Consider the following 20,966-nt stretch of genomic DNA (forward strand, 5'->3'; position numbering starts at 1 on the left):
GCGAGGACCTGCCGACCGTTCCTTGGGCACCAAGAAGGAATCTGTTTGAAACCTGTCCACAGACAGCTCAGGCCCTGAGAGCCTGGACGTTTCCCAGAGAAAGAGCATGATGGAGTCGGACGCTTCCGAGGCCGCACGGCACTGCCCCTCACTCCCCAGCTCCGCCACCCACATCCCTGTGGCCTCGGCGCAGATGCCAAGAGGGGCAGCCACTCTGCCCTCTCCTTCCCCGCCAGACACCAGGCAGCGGCCGGGCAGGGACCACGCTGGGTGGAAGGTGGGCCGGGAGGGGGGCCTCTGAGATGGAAAGGGGTGGCAGAGGGCGTCCGGGGGACAGGTCTCTGTAGTCACCTCCGCGTCCGCGGATTCAAGCAACACGTTATCCGAGGCACCAGAACAAGCATCTACAGATGCAAAGGGGCAGGGGCGCGGCTCTCATGGAGGGAGCTCGGTGCCTGTGCCCCACGGCTCCTGCCATAGCTCAGAGTCAAGAAGGGCCACGCGGCCCCGACGCAGAAACAGGGCTCTCGCACCGGGGATGGCGCGATAGTGAGCCGGAAGCCTGAGAGGGACAGTGTGTGGGGTCCTGAGAGGGCAAAAAGGGCCCACCTCCCAGGAGCTGGTAGACAAGGAGTGGGTGGGAGCCTGAGTCCCCTGACAACACAGGCAGCGACGGCGGTGAGTCCCCAACAGCCCGCGGAGGAAGTTAGACCTGAGAAACACTCTGCCTCTGAAAGAGGGAGAAGTGGAGGAGGGAGGGGAGGGGGGAGAGAGGAGAGGAGAGAGGTGGGCGACAGCCTGCAGCCCCACCAGCGGGGAGCCGTGGGCTGGGCTCGCTGGGTGGCTCACCTGCGCAGGAGCTTGGCCTTGAGCGAGGCCCGGGAGGCGCTCCAGGTGCTCAGCTCGGGGCTGCTCAGGGCCGTGGGCCGTGTGTGGTCCAGCACCGTGAGGTCCTTGCCCTGCTTCCACAGCTCGTAGCGCTCCGGCTGCAGGATGCGCACAAAGACGTCCATGGAGATCTTGACCATGTCCTTCCGGCATGTGCACTGCATGTGGGCAGGAGAGAGACCACTGAGCCCGCGGGCCAGTCACCCCACACCGCGCAGGGCGCCTCGAGCCTACCCCATCCTCCCTAGAAATTCTCTCACGAGACAGGAAAGGGGGTCTTCTCACCCCGATGCAGGGGAAGGTGAGGCTGCTGCATCCCCGCAGTGGGAGCCTCTGGCCTTCCCCACGGAGTCGCAGCCCCCCACCTGACCGTGGTCCACCACGGTGCCCCCAGCTGCTCAGGAGCCGAGGCCACATGCTCTGAGCTTCGGCCGCCTCCAGTCAGTTCAAACCAAAATCTGCCTCCTGTCAGACATGCGTACCCCCGACCACGTAAAATGCACATGGAATGTCTTATAACAGCGGTAATTCCAAAGGTTAGTTAGGAAGAGAGAAAAAGCTGTCAGCCCCCAAAGAGCAAACAAGGAAACAAATGTGATCTGGAGAAGGTGCTCCCCCACCCCCGTGTGCCTGCCTTGGGCTTCGGGAGAGGAGGCTGGGGACCCAGGAGACTCAGCACCTGGCCCCAGGGCGCCCGGAACTCGCCTCAAGCCAATGCTGGCCTGGCTAGTAGAGTCCCTTGTGCCTGGGAGCTTCAAGCGTGGAACAAACAAGCATAACGAGGACGGGCTGAAATGGGTCCTTCCTCCCCCTCCTCTGCTGTCTAGACCCTGAAGACGTCTCCACATGCAAACCCCGCGTCCCGGGAGCCTGTCCCTCTATGCCACAGGGTCACCGTGGCCCCCAGGACTGGGTCCCGTGCAGGAGGCACTGCAGCCGTCCCAGAGGAGTTGGGAGCCAGAGAAGCCAGGCAAGGATTGCAGAAGCCAGGCTCGGGACGGCGAGCCCTCGGTCAAGGGGAGGAAATCAGACAGCCCTGGTGTCCTAGTTACCTGCGGGCTAAGGCCAAGAGCGAGAGGAAGGAGAGACTGAGGGGACCACTGGTCTAGGGCAGGGCTGGCGAGCTGCCCACAAAGAACCAAGCAGTATAGATGCTTCCAGGTGTGCGGGTCACTGATCTCTGTTAACAATCTCTCAGCTCTGTCGTCACTTGGGAGCAGCAAGACCGACTCGTAAACAAATGGGTGTAGACGAGTGCAGATAAAACTTTATTTACAAAAAAGGCAGAGGGCCGGATGCGGCACAGGCCGAGGTTTGCCGGCTCTTGGTCTAGACTCTAGAGGACAAAGCATCACCTGGCGGTGGGCAGCCACCTTCTGAGAGATGAGCTTCCCCAGGGATGGCTCCACGAGGGACCTCGGGGTGGACCTGACCCTGGGGGCCGAGCTCGCCTCCCTCTGAAGGGGCACTGTCCTTGCCTCCTTAGGGGGACGAACCTGTCCTGAGCATCGCGACAGGAGGCCGAGGGGCAGTCGCCCCTCAGGGACACCCGCACTGCAGCCCCTGCAGCTCTGACTCTAAACCCTCTAAACAGGCTTATCCCTTTTTAAGCCGTTCCCCAAACCACAGCTTAAAAAGCATCTCCGGATTTTTTTTTTCCAGGCTGCGTGTGTGTGTGTGTGCACGCGCGTGTATGTATTTAGAATTGCGTGTGTGTTCATTTTTCATCCCATGCAATTTCAAAGGACATTATGAACGTGTCTCCGTTTTAAATGCACATCTTGCCTCTGTTTACAACCACCCGTCACTGCCACTTTCTCAAAGGAAATGAAGGAAGCGGAAGGAAAAGACTTAATCGAATGCAGCGATTATGTATCTTGCCCCGAAGAGCCCCTCCCGACTTCCCTCAATTGGCTCAGAAACAGCCAGATATTTATGACCCGGAGCCTCAGGCTGCTGGGGGCGGGTCCGTGTCTCCTGCAGCCCCAGTGCCCCCATCCTGCCTGCTCCCAGGCCACATCCGGGATCTCTGCCTGGGGACAGCAGTAGCCTGACCACACCAAGTGGGAGGGAATATTTATGACCCAGCGACTCCCCGCAAACTCAATTCAGTTAATGAGAAACCTCGCAGCAGAGAAAGGCTGGCGGTGTAATTTGGCTGTGGAGTGGCGAGAGCACAGATGGCGCCCGGGTTCCAGATTCCTGGCTGGCCACCACAGCAGCTTAAGGGATTTGTATCAAGCAGCCTTGCAATTGCTTTTCCTTAAGTAATTAAAAAAAGCACCTGTGTGCGCCGTGGAGGGGATGGAGGGGACCCGGAGCACATTGCCTGTGTCCTGGAGCCCGGCCTGTACCCGGGCTGGGAGCAGGGCTGGGAACACTCACCCTCACGTCTCTGTGGGGTTCTGGCTGCGGTGGGGTTTGTCGCTGGTGGGGACCAAGGTGTGGGGGGCATGGGCACCAGGGAGGAAACGGTGGGAAGAAGCCAAGGCCCCTTGGGTCGTGGGGGACAGGAGGGACAGCCCCCGGTGTAGGACACAGCAACAGTCACCTTCGTGGGCTAAGCCGCTGAGCACCACAGACCCATTGCCTTGTTTCAGCTCACAGTTTGGCAAAAGAATTTGCTAAGACCAGCGAAAAGATCCGGCTACTTAAAAGCAACTTCCAGGGGCTGAGCGCGCCAGACCCCCGCCACGGACCCTGTACCACTGTCTTCTGATTTGTGGCCCCTGCCCAGCAGAACTGCCCCCGCCGCTGTTTCACTGCAGGCCTGCGAGTAAGCACAGGGGCTCTGAGCTGCAGGGCCGTCCTGGAAATGTGGCTCAGGGAGGGCGGGAGGCTGGAGGCTTGGGGCACAACCCTCGGGGCAGCGCCCAGGGAGGGACTGCGTCCTCCCCTCCAGCCCGGCGGGCTCCCAGACCTTCCTGAGGACCTGCTGGAGTCACTGCGGCTGAGTGTCTGCTGCTTGCTCTCCAGCTCCTGAGCTCAGCAGCCCCACCAGCCGGAGACCAGCCGGAGTGTGCTCTCCCTGGGACCTGGCCTGGCCATTAGTTCTGATGGGGAAACCGGGCTCGAAGGGGAGGGAGGAGGCCTGAGGGCCCCCTGCAGCCTGAGCGCACCCCGGGGCCCTCTGTACCTTCAAGACTCAGCCAGCAGAATCGCGTGGGGCAGGGCTCCCGCTCCACGAGCAACTAGGTAATGAGGACGCTGAGCATCCTGTTCAGATCAGCCAAGGCGGGGTGGCTGGTGATCCCATTAGTGCCGAGGGGCCATCTGGGGACAGAAGGAGTAAAGGAAGAGGAGGGGGACTGTGGTGGGGCGGGGGGGACATGCGCTGCACATGGCCTGGGACCCAGCACCAGCCTCTGTGGATGCGAGACAGGCTGTGCTCTCTGTGGGACCCCACCCTGGGCCTGCCTGCCTGGCTGGGGGTCGAGCTCCAGCCCCCACTGGCTCAGCCCCACCCCCAGATTCTGGGCCTGGAACGGTGGTCTCCCCAGGTGATGCGAGCAGAGGGAGGTGGCGCCCCGACGCTCAGAGCAGAACTGGCTCTCTGATGCAGCCGCTCATCAAGGGGGACCTGACAGCCCCAAAAAGTGCACCTCAAAGAGCCCCTGATGGGCCCCCCGTGGAGCTGCTGGCGCCAAGTTAATTAACACGGGAGGAACGAGCTGTTCAAAGTGACAGTGGAGAGGAGACACGAGCTCCGCCCCCGCACCCCCCAGAAGAGGAGGGGGGACAGGATGCCCCCCAGAAGCAGACACCAGCTGCCTGCCGAGCAAAAGGCTGGCAAGCAGGGCAAGGGCGCAGCCCTGACAAGCCACGGGCGAGTCAGCGAGGCCCTTTGCTCCCCGGGGATCTCACCCAAGGATGTGAGAAATCCAGACAAAGACCGTCTCTGCTTCATCACAGAGAGAAAAACGTGCGCATGCACACACGCATGCACAGGCCTCAGGAAAACTCTAACCACAGGGCAACCTCTGTGGACCCCCTGGGTAGGTGACAGAGCCACCCGACGGCCCTGTGCGGGGCTGGTAATCCTTGGTCCTAAGCACCGATTCAACTACAGAAACGGTCTTACAATGGATCTGTTGTCAGAAGAAATACAAAACTCACAGTCAAGAATACATTAAAGCCCCAACTGCGACCAAAGACCTTTAGGGAAAGTCAAGGTTATTCATCAAAACCAACCACGGTTCTTTCAATGGAGGGAGGGGGGTGTCAAAAAATTTTGTAGTATTTGTTTTTCTAAATCTCTTTACTGAGCAAGTACATCATTTAAGTCGGTTGGGGGTGGGCAGATTATGAAATCTGGCCCACCACCTGTTTTTGTAAATAAAGTTTTATTGGCACACAGCCCAGCACACGGCCCTGCCCACGGCCACACTGGTGCTGCTACAGCAGAGCTGAGCAATTACACAGCAACTGGATGGCCCCCAAATCCACAAATATCCACTATCTTGTCCTTTACAGAGTTTGCCAAACCTTGAGTAAGTCACAAAATCATTTTCACAAGGTATCTTGAAGCCCTGACCCCACCAGTGTATCTGTATCTGCAGAGAAGGAATTAGAAGGTGATGAAGGTTAAATGAGATCATAAGGGTGGAGCCCTAATCCTGTAGGACTAGTGTCCTTTTCAGAAGAGTAACAGAGACAGATCTGACCCCTGCCCCCGCTGCCCCCATGTGCGGACACAGCAGGAAGCTGGCGGTCCACATACCAGGACTAGAGTCCTCACGGGAAGCTGACCCCAGTGGCAGCCTGATCTCAGGCTCCCAGCCTCCAGAAGTGCGAGGAATAAATGCCTGTTGTTTAAGCCGCCCAGTCCCTGGTACCATATTTCTGCAGTCTGAGCCGACAGAAGACAGGTGTCTGCCTGGAAACTTACTGCAGTCCCGCTTTTTACCGAGCATAGCAAGCTGCACATCCCCACCACCTGCTGCCAGAATCTGACTCTCACCAGGTGCCAGGAAGCACCTAGAACCTGGCACATGGAGGCCTGGCCTCGGGCTCCACCTCCTCAAGGCTGCACCTGCTTTCACACCTGCAGCCCGAGCCGACCACTCTCGGGGGAACGTGCCCCCCACCAGAGCCCCTGGGGACCTGAGCAGTGGGCCTGGGCCAGCTATGCACACCCCCAGCCGGGCTGGGCCCGGACCCCACTTCAAAGGGGACCCGGGGGCCCAACAAAGGGACCAGCCCCATGCTGTCTGGGGTCGCCAAGTCTCCTTCCTACAGAGGTACCAGCTCCTAACCCCGAGCCTCGGATCTCACACGTTGTGCCGGGGACGGCCATAGGTTTTCTGGTTGGTTTTGGCCGCACCGCAGCATGCGAGATCTTAGTTCCCTGACCAGGGATCGAACCCATGCCCCCTGCAGTGGAAGCGTGGAGTCTTAACCACTGGACTGCCAGGGAAGTCCCGGTTTTCCGTTTTAATGAACTCAGGTGCTCATAAATGGAGGAACGCGGTAATGAAGTTCCCTGAAATGACACCTAAGGAATGAAGGGGTCAGATCCTTGGTCACCTTGCCAGGGCCTATGGCAGGAGACGCAAAAGGGCCAGCCTTGGGGGTGACTTTCTCTTCTATTTTTCGTGGTGGTAGGTGTGCAGGTGGGCCCTTTTTCTTACTGAACCCATCCCAATACGCTACACCTACCAGCAGTCACATTCTGTACACAGCTCAGAGACACGTCTAAGATGTGGCCCAAGTTCCAGGCAGGATGGATATAAGACTTCCTAGAGTTTCCGAACAGCCTGGCCCGCAGTGGAGGCATACTTTAAGGGCTTCAATTTCCCAAGGTTTGGTTGTTTAAAAAGAAAGGCACTGATCCTAGATTGGATCCAGCAATTGAAACCATAAAATCCCAGAGCAAAATCGTTTCTCACTTTTAGCTCACAGAGTCTGTCTTCCACGTCTGAACCATTACATGCTCCGAACTAATCAGGTTCAAGGGCTGTGGCCTCACGGCCCAGCGCCAGGCCCAGCCCTGCAGCAGCTGACAGTGAGATGGGGAGAAATAAACACACGCGAGGGGGCAGGAACACGGGAGCAGAGAAGGGCCACACCCACCCGAGGTCCGCCAGAGCCTTCCTCTTGGCTGCCAGGAACAAGCACCTACTGCGTGCTCTTCTGGTCCTGCTCATGTCAGATGGCAAAGCGGGAGAGAGGAGGCCCAGCAACCAGCCTGAAGACTATTAAACATGGTTCACTGAGATCATCCCCGACAGCTTTGTGGTTGGTGAGGCCGCAGCGCCGACTCCCTGCCCTCGGGGCTCCTGCCTGCCCTGCTGTGTGCGTGTGAGGCCAGCCGGCTGGGTCGGAGGCCTCAGGATCGCAGACCCGACGTGGGAAGGCCGGGCCAGGTGCGGGCCTGTCTTCCAGCCCACGGCTCGCTGCGGCTGGGCCCAGAGTTGCAGACCCCTGAATGTTCGCTGCCCGAGGCACCTCCACGAGGGGCCTCCTCGCACCGTGGAAATGTCCTACGTCTATGTTGTCCCCGAGATCACCACCGGCCCACGTGGCTATGAACTAGTACTTGCTGGTGTGACCGAGGTACAGGACACGTAATTACTTCACTTTAACTAACTTGTGGTTAAAGGGCTGTGCGGGCCGGTGGCTTCGTGCTGGGCAGCGCGGCCGGGCAGCCCCACATCCCTTCTGCTGCCAGCCCCGCAGGCACTGCACCTAAAACCCAGACCCAAACTGTCTCTCCCGTCCACCCCACTTTCTGCTCCTCGGTGTGGACTAACGCTCCTCCCCCACTGCTCCCCAGGGGACAGGGCTCAACAGTGTCCCCCAATGCATGTCCGCCAGGGACCTCAGAATGAGACCTTATTTGGAAAGAGGGTCTTTGCAGACAAGTTGGCCAAGGTGAGGTCACGCTGGAGCAGGGTGGGTTCTAAATCCAGTGACCGAGGCCCTTGTAAGAAGAGCGGAAGTGGGATCCCGACAGGGGGACAGGGTCACATGAAGATGGGCAGAGACTGGAGGGATGCGTCTACAAACCAGGGACACCAAGGATTACCGGCCACGCCAGAGGCTGGAAGGGGCGGGAAGGACCATCCCCTGGAGCCTTCAGCCACACCACACCTCCATCTCAGACTTCTGGCCTCCAGGGCAGGGCAGGGACGCCTTCCTGTTGCTTTCAGCACCCCTCCTCTGCTGATGGCATTTTGTGACCCGAATACACCAAGGTCTAGAACCGCCCCGCCCCCCAAGAAGCCCCTGCTGGTTGACGCTGCCTGCCTGCCCGCTGTGCGGTCTCCCTGGGTCGGAGCGCTCCTGGGCATCCTGTCCCTCATCTGTGTCCTCTGCACCTCGCCGACTTGTTCCCGTCTCCCAGCAACTTGCCGATGACCGGTGCTGAGCAGATGCTGATGTGGGAGCGACACACATGCTTCCGAGGTAACAATCCCAGGGCCAGGGGGTGCTTCAGCCCACAAAGTGTTAAGCACCCAGAGACGGGGCAGAAACCACCCTCCCAGGAGCCTGCATCTGTCAGGACCAGAGCCGGCCCCCTGTTTCTGATGTAATTACCCACACGGCAGCGGGGGACGCGATAACAAACCAGTTCATTAGGAAATCCACTGGAAGCCCTCGGAAGCGCTTCATAAACAAAACCATTAGGCACAGGGCTCCCGGGGGCTCCCCCATCCTGGCTGGCGGGGCTGCTTCCCAGGGCTGGGCAAGGTCACAGGCCTTTGATCTGCAGGATGCTGCCCACCACCCCTCCAAGGTCACTCTCTTTCTTCCTCCACACAAAGGAAGTCTCTTCCCTGCGGCACTGTGGCTGCAGCCCGGCAGCCTAGACGGTTCTCCCGCCTGCTGTGAAGGGCCCTCCCACCTCCCCCTCTGCGCCAATGATGCTGAACCCAGGCCCTAGGTGCCAGGCACTTCCCAAGGGCGCTCTGCCCGAGGGCCCCACCAGCCCCTCAGCTTTCTCCCTTCACCCACAGCCCCTCCTGCTGACCAGGACCCATGGAGTCCCTCTCTGTTCTCCAGGCTCCGAGGGGAGCCAGCCTGCCTGACCTCTGTAACAACCTCGTCATCCGAAGCCGCAAGACGTTTACCACGGCCAAGAAACGAACTCCATTCACAGGCAGGACGGCAGAAAAGCCCAGATTGAGACTGTGGACTCAACACATGTGGTGTGAGGGAAGTAGAACGAAAAGGAAAAAGCAGGTCACTGCCCTCTGGAGCGGACCTGCAGGTGGCATCCCCGGGCGACACGCGCTGGAGACTGTGGCAGCGTGAAGGTGACCCTCGAGGAACCTCGCCAGCCCAGGGCTCTTACCCAGGGGGAAGCCGTCCCAGGGGACACTGGGCGATGTCTAGGAACACCCGTGGCTATCATGCTGGGGGGGGGGGGCTCCTGGCATTGAGTGGGTGGGGCAGGGAGGCTGCTCCACACTCCGCAGCGCCCAGGACGGCCCCCAGAGATGGTTCAGCCCCAGGGTCCACAGTGCCGAGGGGGAGAAACTCTGATCTGTGGATTTGAATCACAAGCTCCCCGTTCCACCAGGAAAAGTAGCAAAGCCATGTGACAAGGGGCAGCGGTCCCATCAGTGTGAGCGAGCCCGGCGGCAGCCAGCACCCTTCTCCCAGAGCTGTGTGGCCACGTGTCTGCCAGTGGGGACCCCCCAGCGCTGGGAACCCACCAGGGAGGCGGCCGGCGGAAGCTGTACCGTGATGAGTGGGCAGCACCCCCTCCAGAGAGACTGAGGTGCGAGCACTCGTGTGCATTTCCAGGGCCCACCCTCTGGGCGGGAAGCCTGAACATAGTTGCCTGCAACCCAGGCAGACAACCCCAGGCGCCGGGACAGGAGGGGAAGTAGGAAGGAAGAGACAGGGGCTTTGGGCCGAGGGGGCTGGGATGCCCGCCCATCGCCCACCTGGGGAGAGCTGAGGTCGGCCACATGCTGAGCCACCGGCTCTCCCAGAACTACAGCGGGCGCCAGCGCTCTGCGGATGCACTCAGAACCCCGTGAAGCCAGGGGAGCAGGGAAGACGCGACGGGCTGGTGTGTTCAATTGCGGGGGAGGGGGAGGCCTGCAACTACGCTTGAGATTCTTTGCAAGCGTTTCCCAAAGAGACAAACAGGAGGCTCATCAGCTGCAAAGCTGTACTGGAGCGGCTTGGGCCACGGGCAACTCCCACCAGCCCTCCCAGCCACGGCAGCGGGGAGCAGGGTGGCCTCTGAACCCCGGCCCGGGGGAAGTCCCTCCCCGAAGGGGCCCACCAAGCACTCAAGTCCTGCCCACGTCCGAGCTGGCGGGAGCCCCTCTCTGCTCCCAAGGCTGCTCCCCTAGACCCGTCCTCTAGGGTGTTTTCACTCGGGGGACACTGCCCCTAAGGGGGTGAAAACTCCTTCTTGGGGGCAGAAAAGCTTCACTGTCTTTGAACAGACATGTGGTGTACCCACGATGTTAGAATCTCACAGAGGGGCAATGAGAAAGAAAGTGTTAAAGTGTTCTGTGGGTGGGTGGGTGGGGGGTGACAGTGAAAAAGAAGGCGGAAGAACGGCCCGCAACCCGCCCTCTAGACCAGGCTCTCATCCAGGACCTGCCCCAGGGGGCACCAGGCCACGACTGGGGAAGCGAAGGGGCTCCTGGCATTGGGAGGGGGTGGGCCCGGGGATGCCAATGCCCAGGCCGCACGAGGCTGCTGTGCTGTGGGGAGCCCTTGCCTGAGACCCATCCTTCCAGATCCGGTGGCGCCTGTTCTAGATGGTCAGAGTTTAAGCCAACACAAAACCAAGCCGGAAGGCAGAGCCGTGGCACCGTGCTCTCCACTCCGACCCTCACCGCTATGCTACTGTACGCATCTGGGCTTGAAGCCACTGCCAGGGCTGCCAGGGACAGAGTGACAGGAAGCTCTGGGGGAGGCTCCAGGGGAAGCACATTTTATACGGCAATTGACTGCGAACCCCGTGCACCGGCCACCACCAGCGCCATAAATCAGGGAGCCAGCAAGGCGCAGCAGTGCGCAGGCCGGCACCGCGGAGGCGGGTGGGCCCGAGGAGCGTCCGGGCTGCAGCTCTGTTCCTGCCCTCCTCCGCCCGGCCCCCACTGTCACCCCACCTTCTGTCACCTCCCCTCGGGCTCCAAGTTAATCGCCCAGAGCAGGCAGCAGCGTTACTGAACAGAAGGCACGCGGTCTGGAGCAGCGGAAACAGTTTGGTTCACATTTCACAGCAGTGAAGTTCAAGGTGGCCCAGGCTGAGGGGCGGGGGGCGATTTTCAGGAGAGGCCCCCCACCCTGGATGCGCAAGTGGGGGGACGTGGGGGCCGCCCCTGGAAGCGCTGCATCTGGGGACGGGCCTCCCCACCTTCCACGATCAGCAGAAGCCATGGGAGCGCAGACTCTCCCGGAGGCTGAGGGCTGGCAGGCGGCGGCCCAGACAGCTGGCGGAAAACCAGCTAAGTGCGCCGGGCTCCTGGCCATTCAAGCCGGCTTCTAAATCTCTCTCGCTCTGTTTAATCCGAAGTCATCTCCTGTACCTTGTGGGGTGGCCGGGATGCCAGTGTGCCCTCGGTGGAGGAAAGAGGCCCTTGTCAGGCTTCACCCGGCGCCACCCACCGGGGGAGCCGGGAGGGACTCGTGAGCTATCCAACGTGGCGTGCAGTCTTATAGGACTAATTTGAGCTCAGACCTAAAAAGGCTGATGTGTGCACACTTTATTTTCTCCAGTGAAGCCGGAGCATCCCTCTGATCTCTCTGGTTAGTAATCCCGCTACAGAGCCTGCCTGGCCGAGCGTGTGCCTGGGGAAACGGAGCCCAGGCCTCTGGAGGTGGCCCCTGCAGCCACAGCGGAGCCCCGGACACCCGCCTGGGGGAGGCCGCCAGCCTGCGAGACACGCGCGGACAGAGAGAGCATCTCCCAGAACCCCCAGCTAATTCTCTTAACCTCCCTCTGGTCCTTGCAAGGTCACGAGGCCCAGAGTCAGAGCTTGATGCAGGCAAGAGCCATCAGTAAAGCTGGAGAGACAGAGCGGGGTGGGGGGAGCCCAGGGAGCGGGGGTAGAGGGAAGGGACCGCTCACAACAAAAGCAGCAGCATGTGACCAGAGGCAGGCGTGAGGATGCACATGGCCGGTCGGGGACTTGCCCACTGCCGGCTCTGATCTCAGGCCCTGTAGAGTCCTTGTTTTTAAGGTGTCCCAAATTCCACCCCACAGACCTAATATTGACCAACATTTTGGGCAAATCCCCCACCACACACACACACAATGGGATTATACATTCATGATCGAAAACCTAGTTTTTCCACCCAAAATGCCATGCCCATCTTTGCACACCAATAAATAGTGAAACCATTTTTGTGGCTGCGTAATATTACATGGTTCACCCAGACCCCCAGCCATGGGTATAAATTTTCCACTGTGAAAATCAACGATGCAATCAATGACTGTCCCCGTATGAAGAAGGCCTGAGGACTGGCAGAGAGAGACGCACGTGTCCCACTGACGGCAGACACCCTCTGGGAGCTGCCCCCACGGGTCCCCCCAGTGGCCCATAAAGGGGCCTCCCGGTTCCAAAACCCCTTTCCCAATGCTGTCTCCTGCTTCACAGGCTCCCTAGTGTTTGTGGACCAAGGAAGGGAGGTCTGCTTGGTGAGCACGGCATCCCCTGTGGACCCCGTGGACCCCCCCCACACCCTGTGCGCTGATAACCTGGTAATCCAGGCAGTAGGATTTCTTTAACAGCTTCACTGAGCTATAATTCGCATGCCCTACAATCCACCTCCACTCACAGAGCTGTGCATCCATTGCCACAATCAATTTTCGAACCTTTTCATCACCCCAAAAAGAAACCCTGTACCACTTAGCAGTCCTCCCCAGCGCCTGGCAACCACTAACCCACTGTCTCTGTGGATCTGCCTGTTGTGGACAAGTCCCGTCGATGGAATCACTCACTATGTGGCCTTTTGTGTAGGCTTCTCTCACTGAGCATCATGTGTTTGAGGTCCATCCACGGGGCAGCACCGTTCCGGACCAAGGGGGTGGGAATGGAAGGCCAAGTCGTGTGTGTTCTTCTTCCCACATCTCCCAAACTGGAGGATGAAGCCAGCAGGAAGTCCCCGCCCCCTCCTAGAGTCTGTAAAAGCCTCCATCTGCCATCCTGTCCCTATAGCTACCGCCTCCTCCTCTGGGGCCCAGAGCAGCCCTGCAGCCTCGCCCCTCATCCTCCCCCCACGGACTCGGGCGGTCTCTGCCTGCCCTGGCCCCACGGGCTTGGGTTCTAATTCCTTCCACCGACCCCCACTCCACATGGAGGCCCAGCCCCGGCTCCACTACCAGCTCTGCCATGTGTCCAGAAGCCCAGGAAGCAAGGGGTTCATTCACGTGCCACGGGGCTAGGGCCAAGTGGTCCAGAACCCTCGGCGGGAGTCCAGGAGGAAGAAACGGGCAGCCCTGTCATCAGGGTGCGCTTTCGCAGGAGCTGTTGGGCGCTGGTTTGGGTGTGAGTGTGGATGCCGCCCAGCCCCGAGGACGCTCAGGGTCCACTCGGGACACGGCGCCCCTCCTACCCATGGGGGCAGGGGCCCAGCTCCCTCATACCCCGAACGACCCCAGGATCGGGGGCCTCTCTGCCCACGGGCTTGGTAGAGAACTTCAGATTCCTCGGGGGCAGTCACCTCTCCAACAACTAGTTCCTGAAAGAGGACCGGTTCCTACAGAGCAGATACATCGACGCCCTGCAGAGTCCCGGTTCCCACAACCCTGCTGTCGGCCCAGCCCCCCAACCCCTGCCCCAGAGAAGAGAGGCACGTGGAGATAACGTACCCACAGCCCCAGAGGTCCATCCCTCGCTCCCTGTTAAGTGCGGGTTTGTGGCCCTGGCCAACAGCTAGCATCTGTCGTGCTTAAGGGACTCCAAAACCCAAGGCTGTGGACCACGGCCACGAAAACTGCCTTTCAGTAGGAAAAGGTGGCGGGCAGATGCAAGGGCTCGCACACATGCCCGGGGGAGAGGAACTAAACTGAGCTGACGAAGCCTCACTACCAGAGTCCAAAAAGCACAGCCATACTAACCAACCACCCTCTGCGCCGAAGAGAGAAAGGTCAGCCAGGGCCCTCAGCTAGGGCTGATCCTGTCCCCAGGAGACACACGGCAATGCCTGGGGATGTCTGTGGCTGTCACACTGGGGGCTCGTGGCATCGAGGGGGCGGGGCCGGGGAGGCTGCTCCACACCCCACAGCGCCCGGGACGGCCCCCCAGAGGGTGACCTGGCCCCAAGTGTCACAGCGCCACAGCGGGTGGGAGTGAGGGTGGGCCAGAGTCCGAGGGACCAGGGCCATTTGCACCCAGAGCTCTGCTGGATCCTTATCCATTTCACCCCCTTTGTAGGCGGGGATGGTCGCTGGCTACAAGGAAGGCAGGGCCATTCCCCCTGGCGCCGGGGTGGGGACACGGCGGGCGCCCCCCACTGCAGGGCGCGTCAGGCAGGGAGCAGGTGGCCACGAGGCTTTCCTCCCATGCACAGAGGGCTGATGAGGGTTAGCATCAGCGATGGGGAAGGAAGACCATCCTGGAGAAGAAACTCTACCTCGACTTGACAGTGAACACAGAGTGCAGACTGCAAGTGGGACGAGCGTGCTGTGCTCAGCGGAGAGGGTGGGAGACGGCAGCCCTCTGCAGCCTCTGTCAGGTAGACGGGGACCAGAGGTGCTCCTTCCAAGGGGCTCTGGCAAGAGGCCACAAGCCTATTTTCTCCAGAGTTTTAGAGCCAGGAGGATGCTGGGCACCCCTGTGGCCTGCAGGGCAGACCTGAGCCCGAGGACTGGGCACCCTGTCCGCAGTGGGGAAGTCGGGTGGGCTCTGCAGGGGGCCGGCAGTGGCACATCGGCACTTGGCCTGGCCTGCCGGGCACCAAAGCCACCAGCGCCCTCACTGGATCCTCCGGAACCTCCAGAGACAGTGGCTGGGAGCCAACCTGCTGGAGGGAACAGCCCCTCTGATGCCGGAGACTCTGTGGGCTGCAAAGAAAAGAGCAAAGGAGGTGACCTTCAGCCCTAACGGGCTGAAGCCAGAGCGCCTGCACCCTCGATTCTCTAGACCAGGGACTGCAAACTTCCTAGTAAGGACCAAACGGCAAATATTTTCCACTTTGCAGGCCAGACGGTCCTGTTACCACCACTCAATTCCACCGCTGCAGGCAAGCAGCCCTGCAGGGCACGTGAATGAATGGGCGCATCTGTGCCAATAAAACTACTTATCAACGTGAAATGTGAGTTTCATCTAGTTTTCAATTGTCACACACTCTTCCTTTGATTTTTTTCTCCCCCAGCTCTTTAAAAATCTAAATATCATTCTTTTTGCAGACCATACAAAAATAGTCGACCTGCCAGGTTTGGCCTGTGAGCCCCCGTTTGCCGACCCTGCTCTAGAAGAAAGCACAGGAACACCTGAAATTCACACAGGCTGGCGAGCGTGAGAGCTTAGCCTTTAATGCGTCAGCAGAGGGAGAATGACAGAAACGGACGGTGCGGGGAGTGAGGGGCTCGCTGGGTGCCTGAAGAGGTAACGAACCAACAAGTACAGAAGTCTAGCATCTGGGAAGTGGACGTTCTCTCCCTTGGCTGCATTCCGAGGAATGTGCTGGAAGGGGATGCAGACGGGACGGGGCACTCAGGCTGCAGGGAGAGGCCCCTGCTCAGCGGGAAGGGGCCCTGGTCCCCCCGTGCCCCACCCCACCCCCCTCCATTAAGTCCACAGGCCCAGCACCCCGGGAAACGAACAGTCCCCTGCCGCCAATGCCCTCAGCTTGTCCCCTGCGAGGCCAGGCGCCTGGCGACCTCTCCAGCCCAGACTCGTTACGGGGGCAGCGGAGCTTGGAGGTCTGAACCTGCTGTCCCGTTCCACCACCTAAAGGCCTGGAGGCTGACATCAGGTGGCAACGGACGGGTGCCCCGTGGCCAATGGCCACTCCTGGCAGAAGCCGCCGGGCACCCCAGAACCCGGGCCGGCTCAGAGCAACGCTTGTCACTTGTTCAGTAATTTCACGCTCCGCCGCCTGGCGATATGAGGGTGGAGCCCCATCTAAGGCTGCGCTTCCCAAGTGCCACTTGTTTGTGAACACATGGCTGAACCCAAAATTGCTTTTAATATCCGGGCAATCCCCACTGGCCCCGCAGCAGGGTCGGCTCCAGCAGCGCCTCCGGGACCAGCCCCGGGGCCAGGCTGATAACTCAATCGCACAAAACTCCCTGCAAACATACCCCTGTGGATCTAAAGGGACAATCCTGACACCCCCGTCTCTCCTCTTGCAGCGAAGCCAGAGGCTCTGCCAAAGACAATCCCCGCACAGTTTCCTGAATTAAGTATAAAAAGCCCAGCACTTTAAATCCCGGGGCGCCTCTCCAGTCTTCCTGGCTACAAAACCCATTTCCTTTTCTCAACTGCACTGACACAGCGAAGTTAAGAGAAACCGATCATTAGAAAGACAGAGACGAGCCAGCCCGTCTAGACCGCGCTGCCCAGTGGAGACGTGACGCAAAGCCACCTGTGAAGCTTAATTTTTCACCCCATTCAAACGTGGAAAGAAGCAGGTGACATTTGCTTTAAGGATGGATCTTGTTTAACCCCACCTGTTCAAAAGCATCAGTCTGTAACCCCCCTGAACACCCCTGGTGCGGGGTTTCCTGCTCTTTGCCACGTGCCCTGCCGTGGACTCGGGGTGTTGCACACCACCGGCTCCCCTCCACTCCATCAGGCCACGTCTCTAGGCTGTGACGCCCGATCGTCACGGCCTAGACCCTCTTTTGCAAGGGTCCAAGGTCTGTGAAACACTGAAGGAATCAGGATCCGGGCTCCAAGTCCTCCGGGTCCACACTGCTCCCACTTCCAGGCCTGGGAGAAACCCACCATCTGTCCCAACCCTGGGTCCTAAATCATAACGGCTGAGAAATTCCACGGAGGAACCCCAAGGCTCTGGCTTGGGAGGCTGGTAGGAAGCTCAGCAGGAGAGGCCTCTCCTGTCCCATGACCCAAGTACCACAGTGGATGCTTGTGAAGAGCTGGGCTCCCTTTTGCAGTGGAGAGAAGGTTAAAGGGACTGAAACCTGAGAGCCGGGGCCGCTTGGTCTGAGCCCAGCTCAGACCTGGGCAGAGCTCGCCGGCTTCCTCCACGGCATGCGTGGTACCAGTCTTGGATAGAAGGCCCCTGGTCCCGGCAGCCAAGGAAGGGCTGGGCCTGCTGCCTGCCCGACAGCCCTCCCAGCAGCTTCTCCCTCCCAGGGCCCTGCCCAGTGCTCAGCCGCTCCCTGGACTCGCCACTACAGGGCCTCGTGCCCCCAAAGCTGCCCGTCAAAACCACAGACAGGTGAGTGCAGGAGAAAAGGAATTTGAGAACGAGCGCTTGGCTCAGATGTCAAATCTATTGGCCAATAATCGGCCCTCTGGGACCAGAACGGCAAATTACTGAGGAAAATCAAAGGAGTCTTCTGGCCTTTCAGTGACCTCTCAATGTGGATAGCAAGGCAACAGGAAGCCCTCAGGCTCGAGCGCAGGGTCTGCTCTGCCAGGGTTCTGCGCCCTCTCTCTCTCCCCGTCTTTCTTGCACCCTGCAGCAGAAAAGCCCAGATGGGGAAGCTGGAGGGGGGCAAAGGCGCTGGGGCCCAAGCAGACCCCATGCCCGGCCAGGTGGCCTCCAAGGGGTCAACTAACAAGGAACAAATCTTCCCTGATCCCCAGACGAGGGGGAACACACCTGGGGTCTGCCAGGAGGAGGGGAGACCCGACCCCAGGCCTGCCCAGACTCCCTTCCCCTGCCTCCAGGTGAGGAACATTCTGGGGACAAGTTTGCTGAGGATCCAAAAACAGACCCTTATGGAGAATCCCAGCCTCCGGTCGAATATAAACGGCTGCCATCCAGGCCCTGGGCTGGGTGAGCAGGTGGGGGCCGGCCCCCTTTAGACCCTTCCCCAGGGTCTGCGGGCACTCACCTGGGTGGCCACCTTGCCGTAATCAATCCACCGCAGGGTGGCAAAGTTGGTAGATTCCGCGCAGTTGAATCCGTGGTTGAATCCGGCGTGGTAGCCGTAGGGGAACGTGATCATGAACTCCCCAGCCTCCTGCGTGATCTGAGGGGCAAGAGGCCAACAGGTGAGGGGCGAGGCCTGACACAGGGCATCACAGGCTGATGGCAAAGCCACAAGAAGCCACCGAGGAGCACAGCAGGGGGACGTGGGCTCGAGGACGTCCCAACAAGTGCCAGGGAGCCTGACTTTAGGAGCCAAGTGACAGGCTGTGGCCTGGTGCTCGCAAGGCTTGGGAAGTAGGTGAGGCGAGTGGCCAGGGCGGCAACTGGCTCCCAGCCCCGCCCCTCACTGAGACCCCACTGGGCCCCGAGGGGACAGTCTGCACTCTCCAGACGGGTGAGCAGCAATGCTAGGATTCTAGGTACTTCTCATTTGGCGGCGGGGTGGGGGGTGGGTCTCCTGCTTTGGGGGTAGGTGGCCTGGCAAGCGTCCATCCACTGTGAGGTGTTCACACGGCGCCGGGGCTGGCGAGGAGGGCCGGTCGGCACTGGCGGAGCTCGGAGCCCTTGGAGCCCAGGGCGGGTTCGAGCCGGTAGCACGGCGCCCAGCCCTCGTGCGAGGAAGGAGCAGGCCCACCCCCAAAACGTCCCCAGAAGCTCTCCTAAGTGGCCCCGCCACTGTGAGCAGAGAATCTGTCCACTACATCCCAAGACATGTGTCCTTCCAAGTGAGGGCAAAGAGACTGAAGTGACACGTCAGTGGGCCGGGAGGACACGTGTCAAGGTCACGACACTGCAGGACGAGCGCGTTTCCAGGCCTATTCAAAATGGTCTGGACGGCCAGACTCTGGTCCAGCCTCTGCGACAGAGACCCCAAACCAAGAAGTTGGGCGTGAGGGACCGGGGTGGGGGACCCACAGTGATGCCAGACAGAGGCTTCCAGAGGTGCCAGCCCGAGGCCTGGAGAAGGAGGCTGCAGCCTCCTCGCCGGGCCCCTCCCCACTCTGCACTGACTACCCCCGGCCATCAGCAAGCGCTCCAACAGACCAGTGTCCGGCAGACGGGTGACAAAGAGCAGCGGCCGCCACCCCCACTCGCTGTGTCCCGGGACGGGAGGCAGGGCTGCTGGACTAGAGGCTGTGACGTGGGAGTGACCCTCTGGGGTCAGGAGGGCCAGTCTTCTCCTAGGCTGAGCACGTGGTGCATATCAGGTTGTCTGGAGTTCTGAGAACGGGGCCCAAATGCACCCGCCCCCCCGCCCCTCGGCGATGTCTCTCTAGGGTTTCACAGACACGGACCGCGCTGCCCATGCTCTGCGTCTGGCCTCTTCCGCTCGGCACATCCTCGGGGTTTATCCGTCCCGCCGGGCACATGGGTCGTCTGCTCCTCTTCGTTCCTAAAGGGGTCTCCTGCTGTGAGGATGTGTTGCTATTTGTTCATCTAGCCTCCTGCTCACAGGCCTGTGGCTGTTCCTGGTCTGAGGCTCTGTGAGCAGAGCTGGGGGCACCTGTGGATTCATCTTCTCCCGGTGGTTGCTTGCACTTCTCCGGAGTAAACAGACTCCGGAGGGGGCACCGTGGGGCCCCAGGAAACTGCCCAGCGGCTCTTCGCAGTGGCCGCCCGTTTTGCACCCACGTGGTGGGAAGGGCGAGTTCCCCCGCCCCCTCGGCGGCATATGGGGTATGGGGTATTCGCACGCAGTGGCCCTGTGGGGTGGGTGTGATGCTCCGGCCCCCTCCCTGAGGTCTGTGGATGCCGCCCACTGCGTCCTGCCGGCGCCTGCGCACGCCTCCTTCTGCAAAGTGTGTCTGCTCAAGCCTTCTGCCCCACTTAGAGGCTCTTCACCACTCTGTCGTAGTTTTCGGGGCCTGCTAATAACCCGAGAGAGGAGCAGAAATCGCTGGATTCATCTAAGTAACCAACGAGGAGTTAAACCCTGGCAGGGGAGGGTGGGTGGCGGGAGGTGGCGACCGGGGGTGGGGTGAGGTGGAGGTGGGGAGACTTCCAGAAGCCAACCACGGAGTCAGAAATCAATCAAAACTGACGTAGCTTGGAGAAAAGCCAGTCCTTAAGAACACGGAGATATCTTTCTTTGCAAATAATGAATTGTACCCATCAAGGGAAGTCAGCGTGCATTAAGTAATATTTTTAAATTCCTGTCCAAGTGACAGCCGCATGCGGGGATGAAGCGACAGCAGAAGATGGGGGAGGAGGGGACACGTAGTGTCCCCAGGGCCCAGCGGCCAGCATCCTCGTTCTCAGGAAGGGTCCCCTGGGCCAGCTTCTGCTGCAGGACTCGGAGCCTCGTCAAATGAGATAAGTAAAATTCAGGTTTGGGGATGCGCTTTTAAATGCAATTACTGATGTTCTTATCTTACTTGAGCTGATTCTGTAAAGTGCTATCTCGCTTTCCAGAACGCCTCCGTGCGTGCACTGGCCTGCTTGAGCTCAGGGACGCAGCAGGGTCCCCATCACCGAGCTGGAGCCCCCATGGGGAGAGGCACGCTGAGGGCCTGGTCCCCCGCCCGATCCGGCCCATAAATCAAGCCCCAGAACAGGAGACGTGCTCACTTAGAGCAACAAGATTATGTCCCTGTCAGAAAATCTACATCCTGGTGGCTCCATTTCAAACCCACGGTGTCTGTCCTCCGTGTCACCACCGTCAACATTATCCCAACAATAAATTAGAGGGCGCTTGGGATGACGGATAGGCCGTGACGCAAAGCAATCAGTAGTGGAGGGAGCGCCAGCCCCAGACGCCAGTCACAGAGGAAGCCCGGCGGTCGGCTGCTTGTGCGAGCTCTCCAAGAATAAATGAGGAAGCCCGTGGTAGATCACAGAAATACACACTTTTAATTATTAAAAAGCTCTGCTATCGATCTGCTTTTTCTTCTAGAAGTAAATACCATTACAAAGATTTATAAGTGGAGGGTGTCACTCTGAAGGCCGCCAGGAATTCAGATGAGGGGCTCCACGTGGAGCCTGACGCTGCAGGGCCCGGAGCCTGGTCCTGAGTGAGCCGGCGGCCCACGGAGGGCTCCCTGCTGCTGGACAAGGGCCTTGGGACGAAGCTCTGTCCGGGCCCTGTGGGCAGC

At 60.1% G+C, this 20,966-nt stretch overlaps 1 protein-coding gene across 5 annotated transcripts in view; it reads right to left on the reverse strand.

Moving 5' to 3' along the window:
- KDM4B (lysine demethylase 4B) overlaps positions 1 to 20,966 on the reverse strand; it is a 111,765-nt gene that overhangs the window by 32,137 nt on the left and 58,662 nt on the right. For all 5 annotated transcript variants that reach the window (XR_009563566.1, XM_060297307.1, XM_060297304.1 and 2 more), the window contains exons 10-11: positions 17,837 to 17,974; positions 850 to 1,046 (exon numbers count right to left, since the gene is read on the reverse strand). Coding sequence is in view for 4 of the 5 variants with exons in the window: in XM_060297307.1 (XP_060153290.1) it covers positions 850 to 1,046; positions 17,837 to 17,974 (335 nt within the window). In the remaining variant the exon portion in view is untranslated. The remainder of the gene's footprint in view (positions 1 to 849; positions 1,047 to 17,836; positions 17,975 to 20,966) is intronic.

The sequence above is a fragment of the Globicephala melas genome, chromosome 3, assembly GCF_963455315.2.
Source record: "Globicephala melas chromosome 3, mGloMel1.2, whole genome shotgun sequence".
Lineage (NCBI taxonomy): Eukaryota > Metazoa > Chordata > Mammalia > Artiodactyla > Delphinidae > Globicephala > Globicephala melas.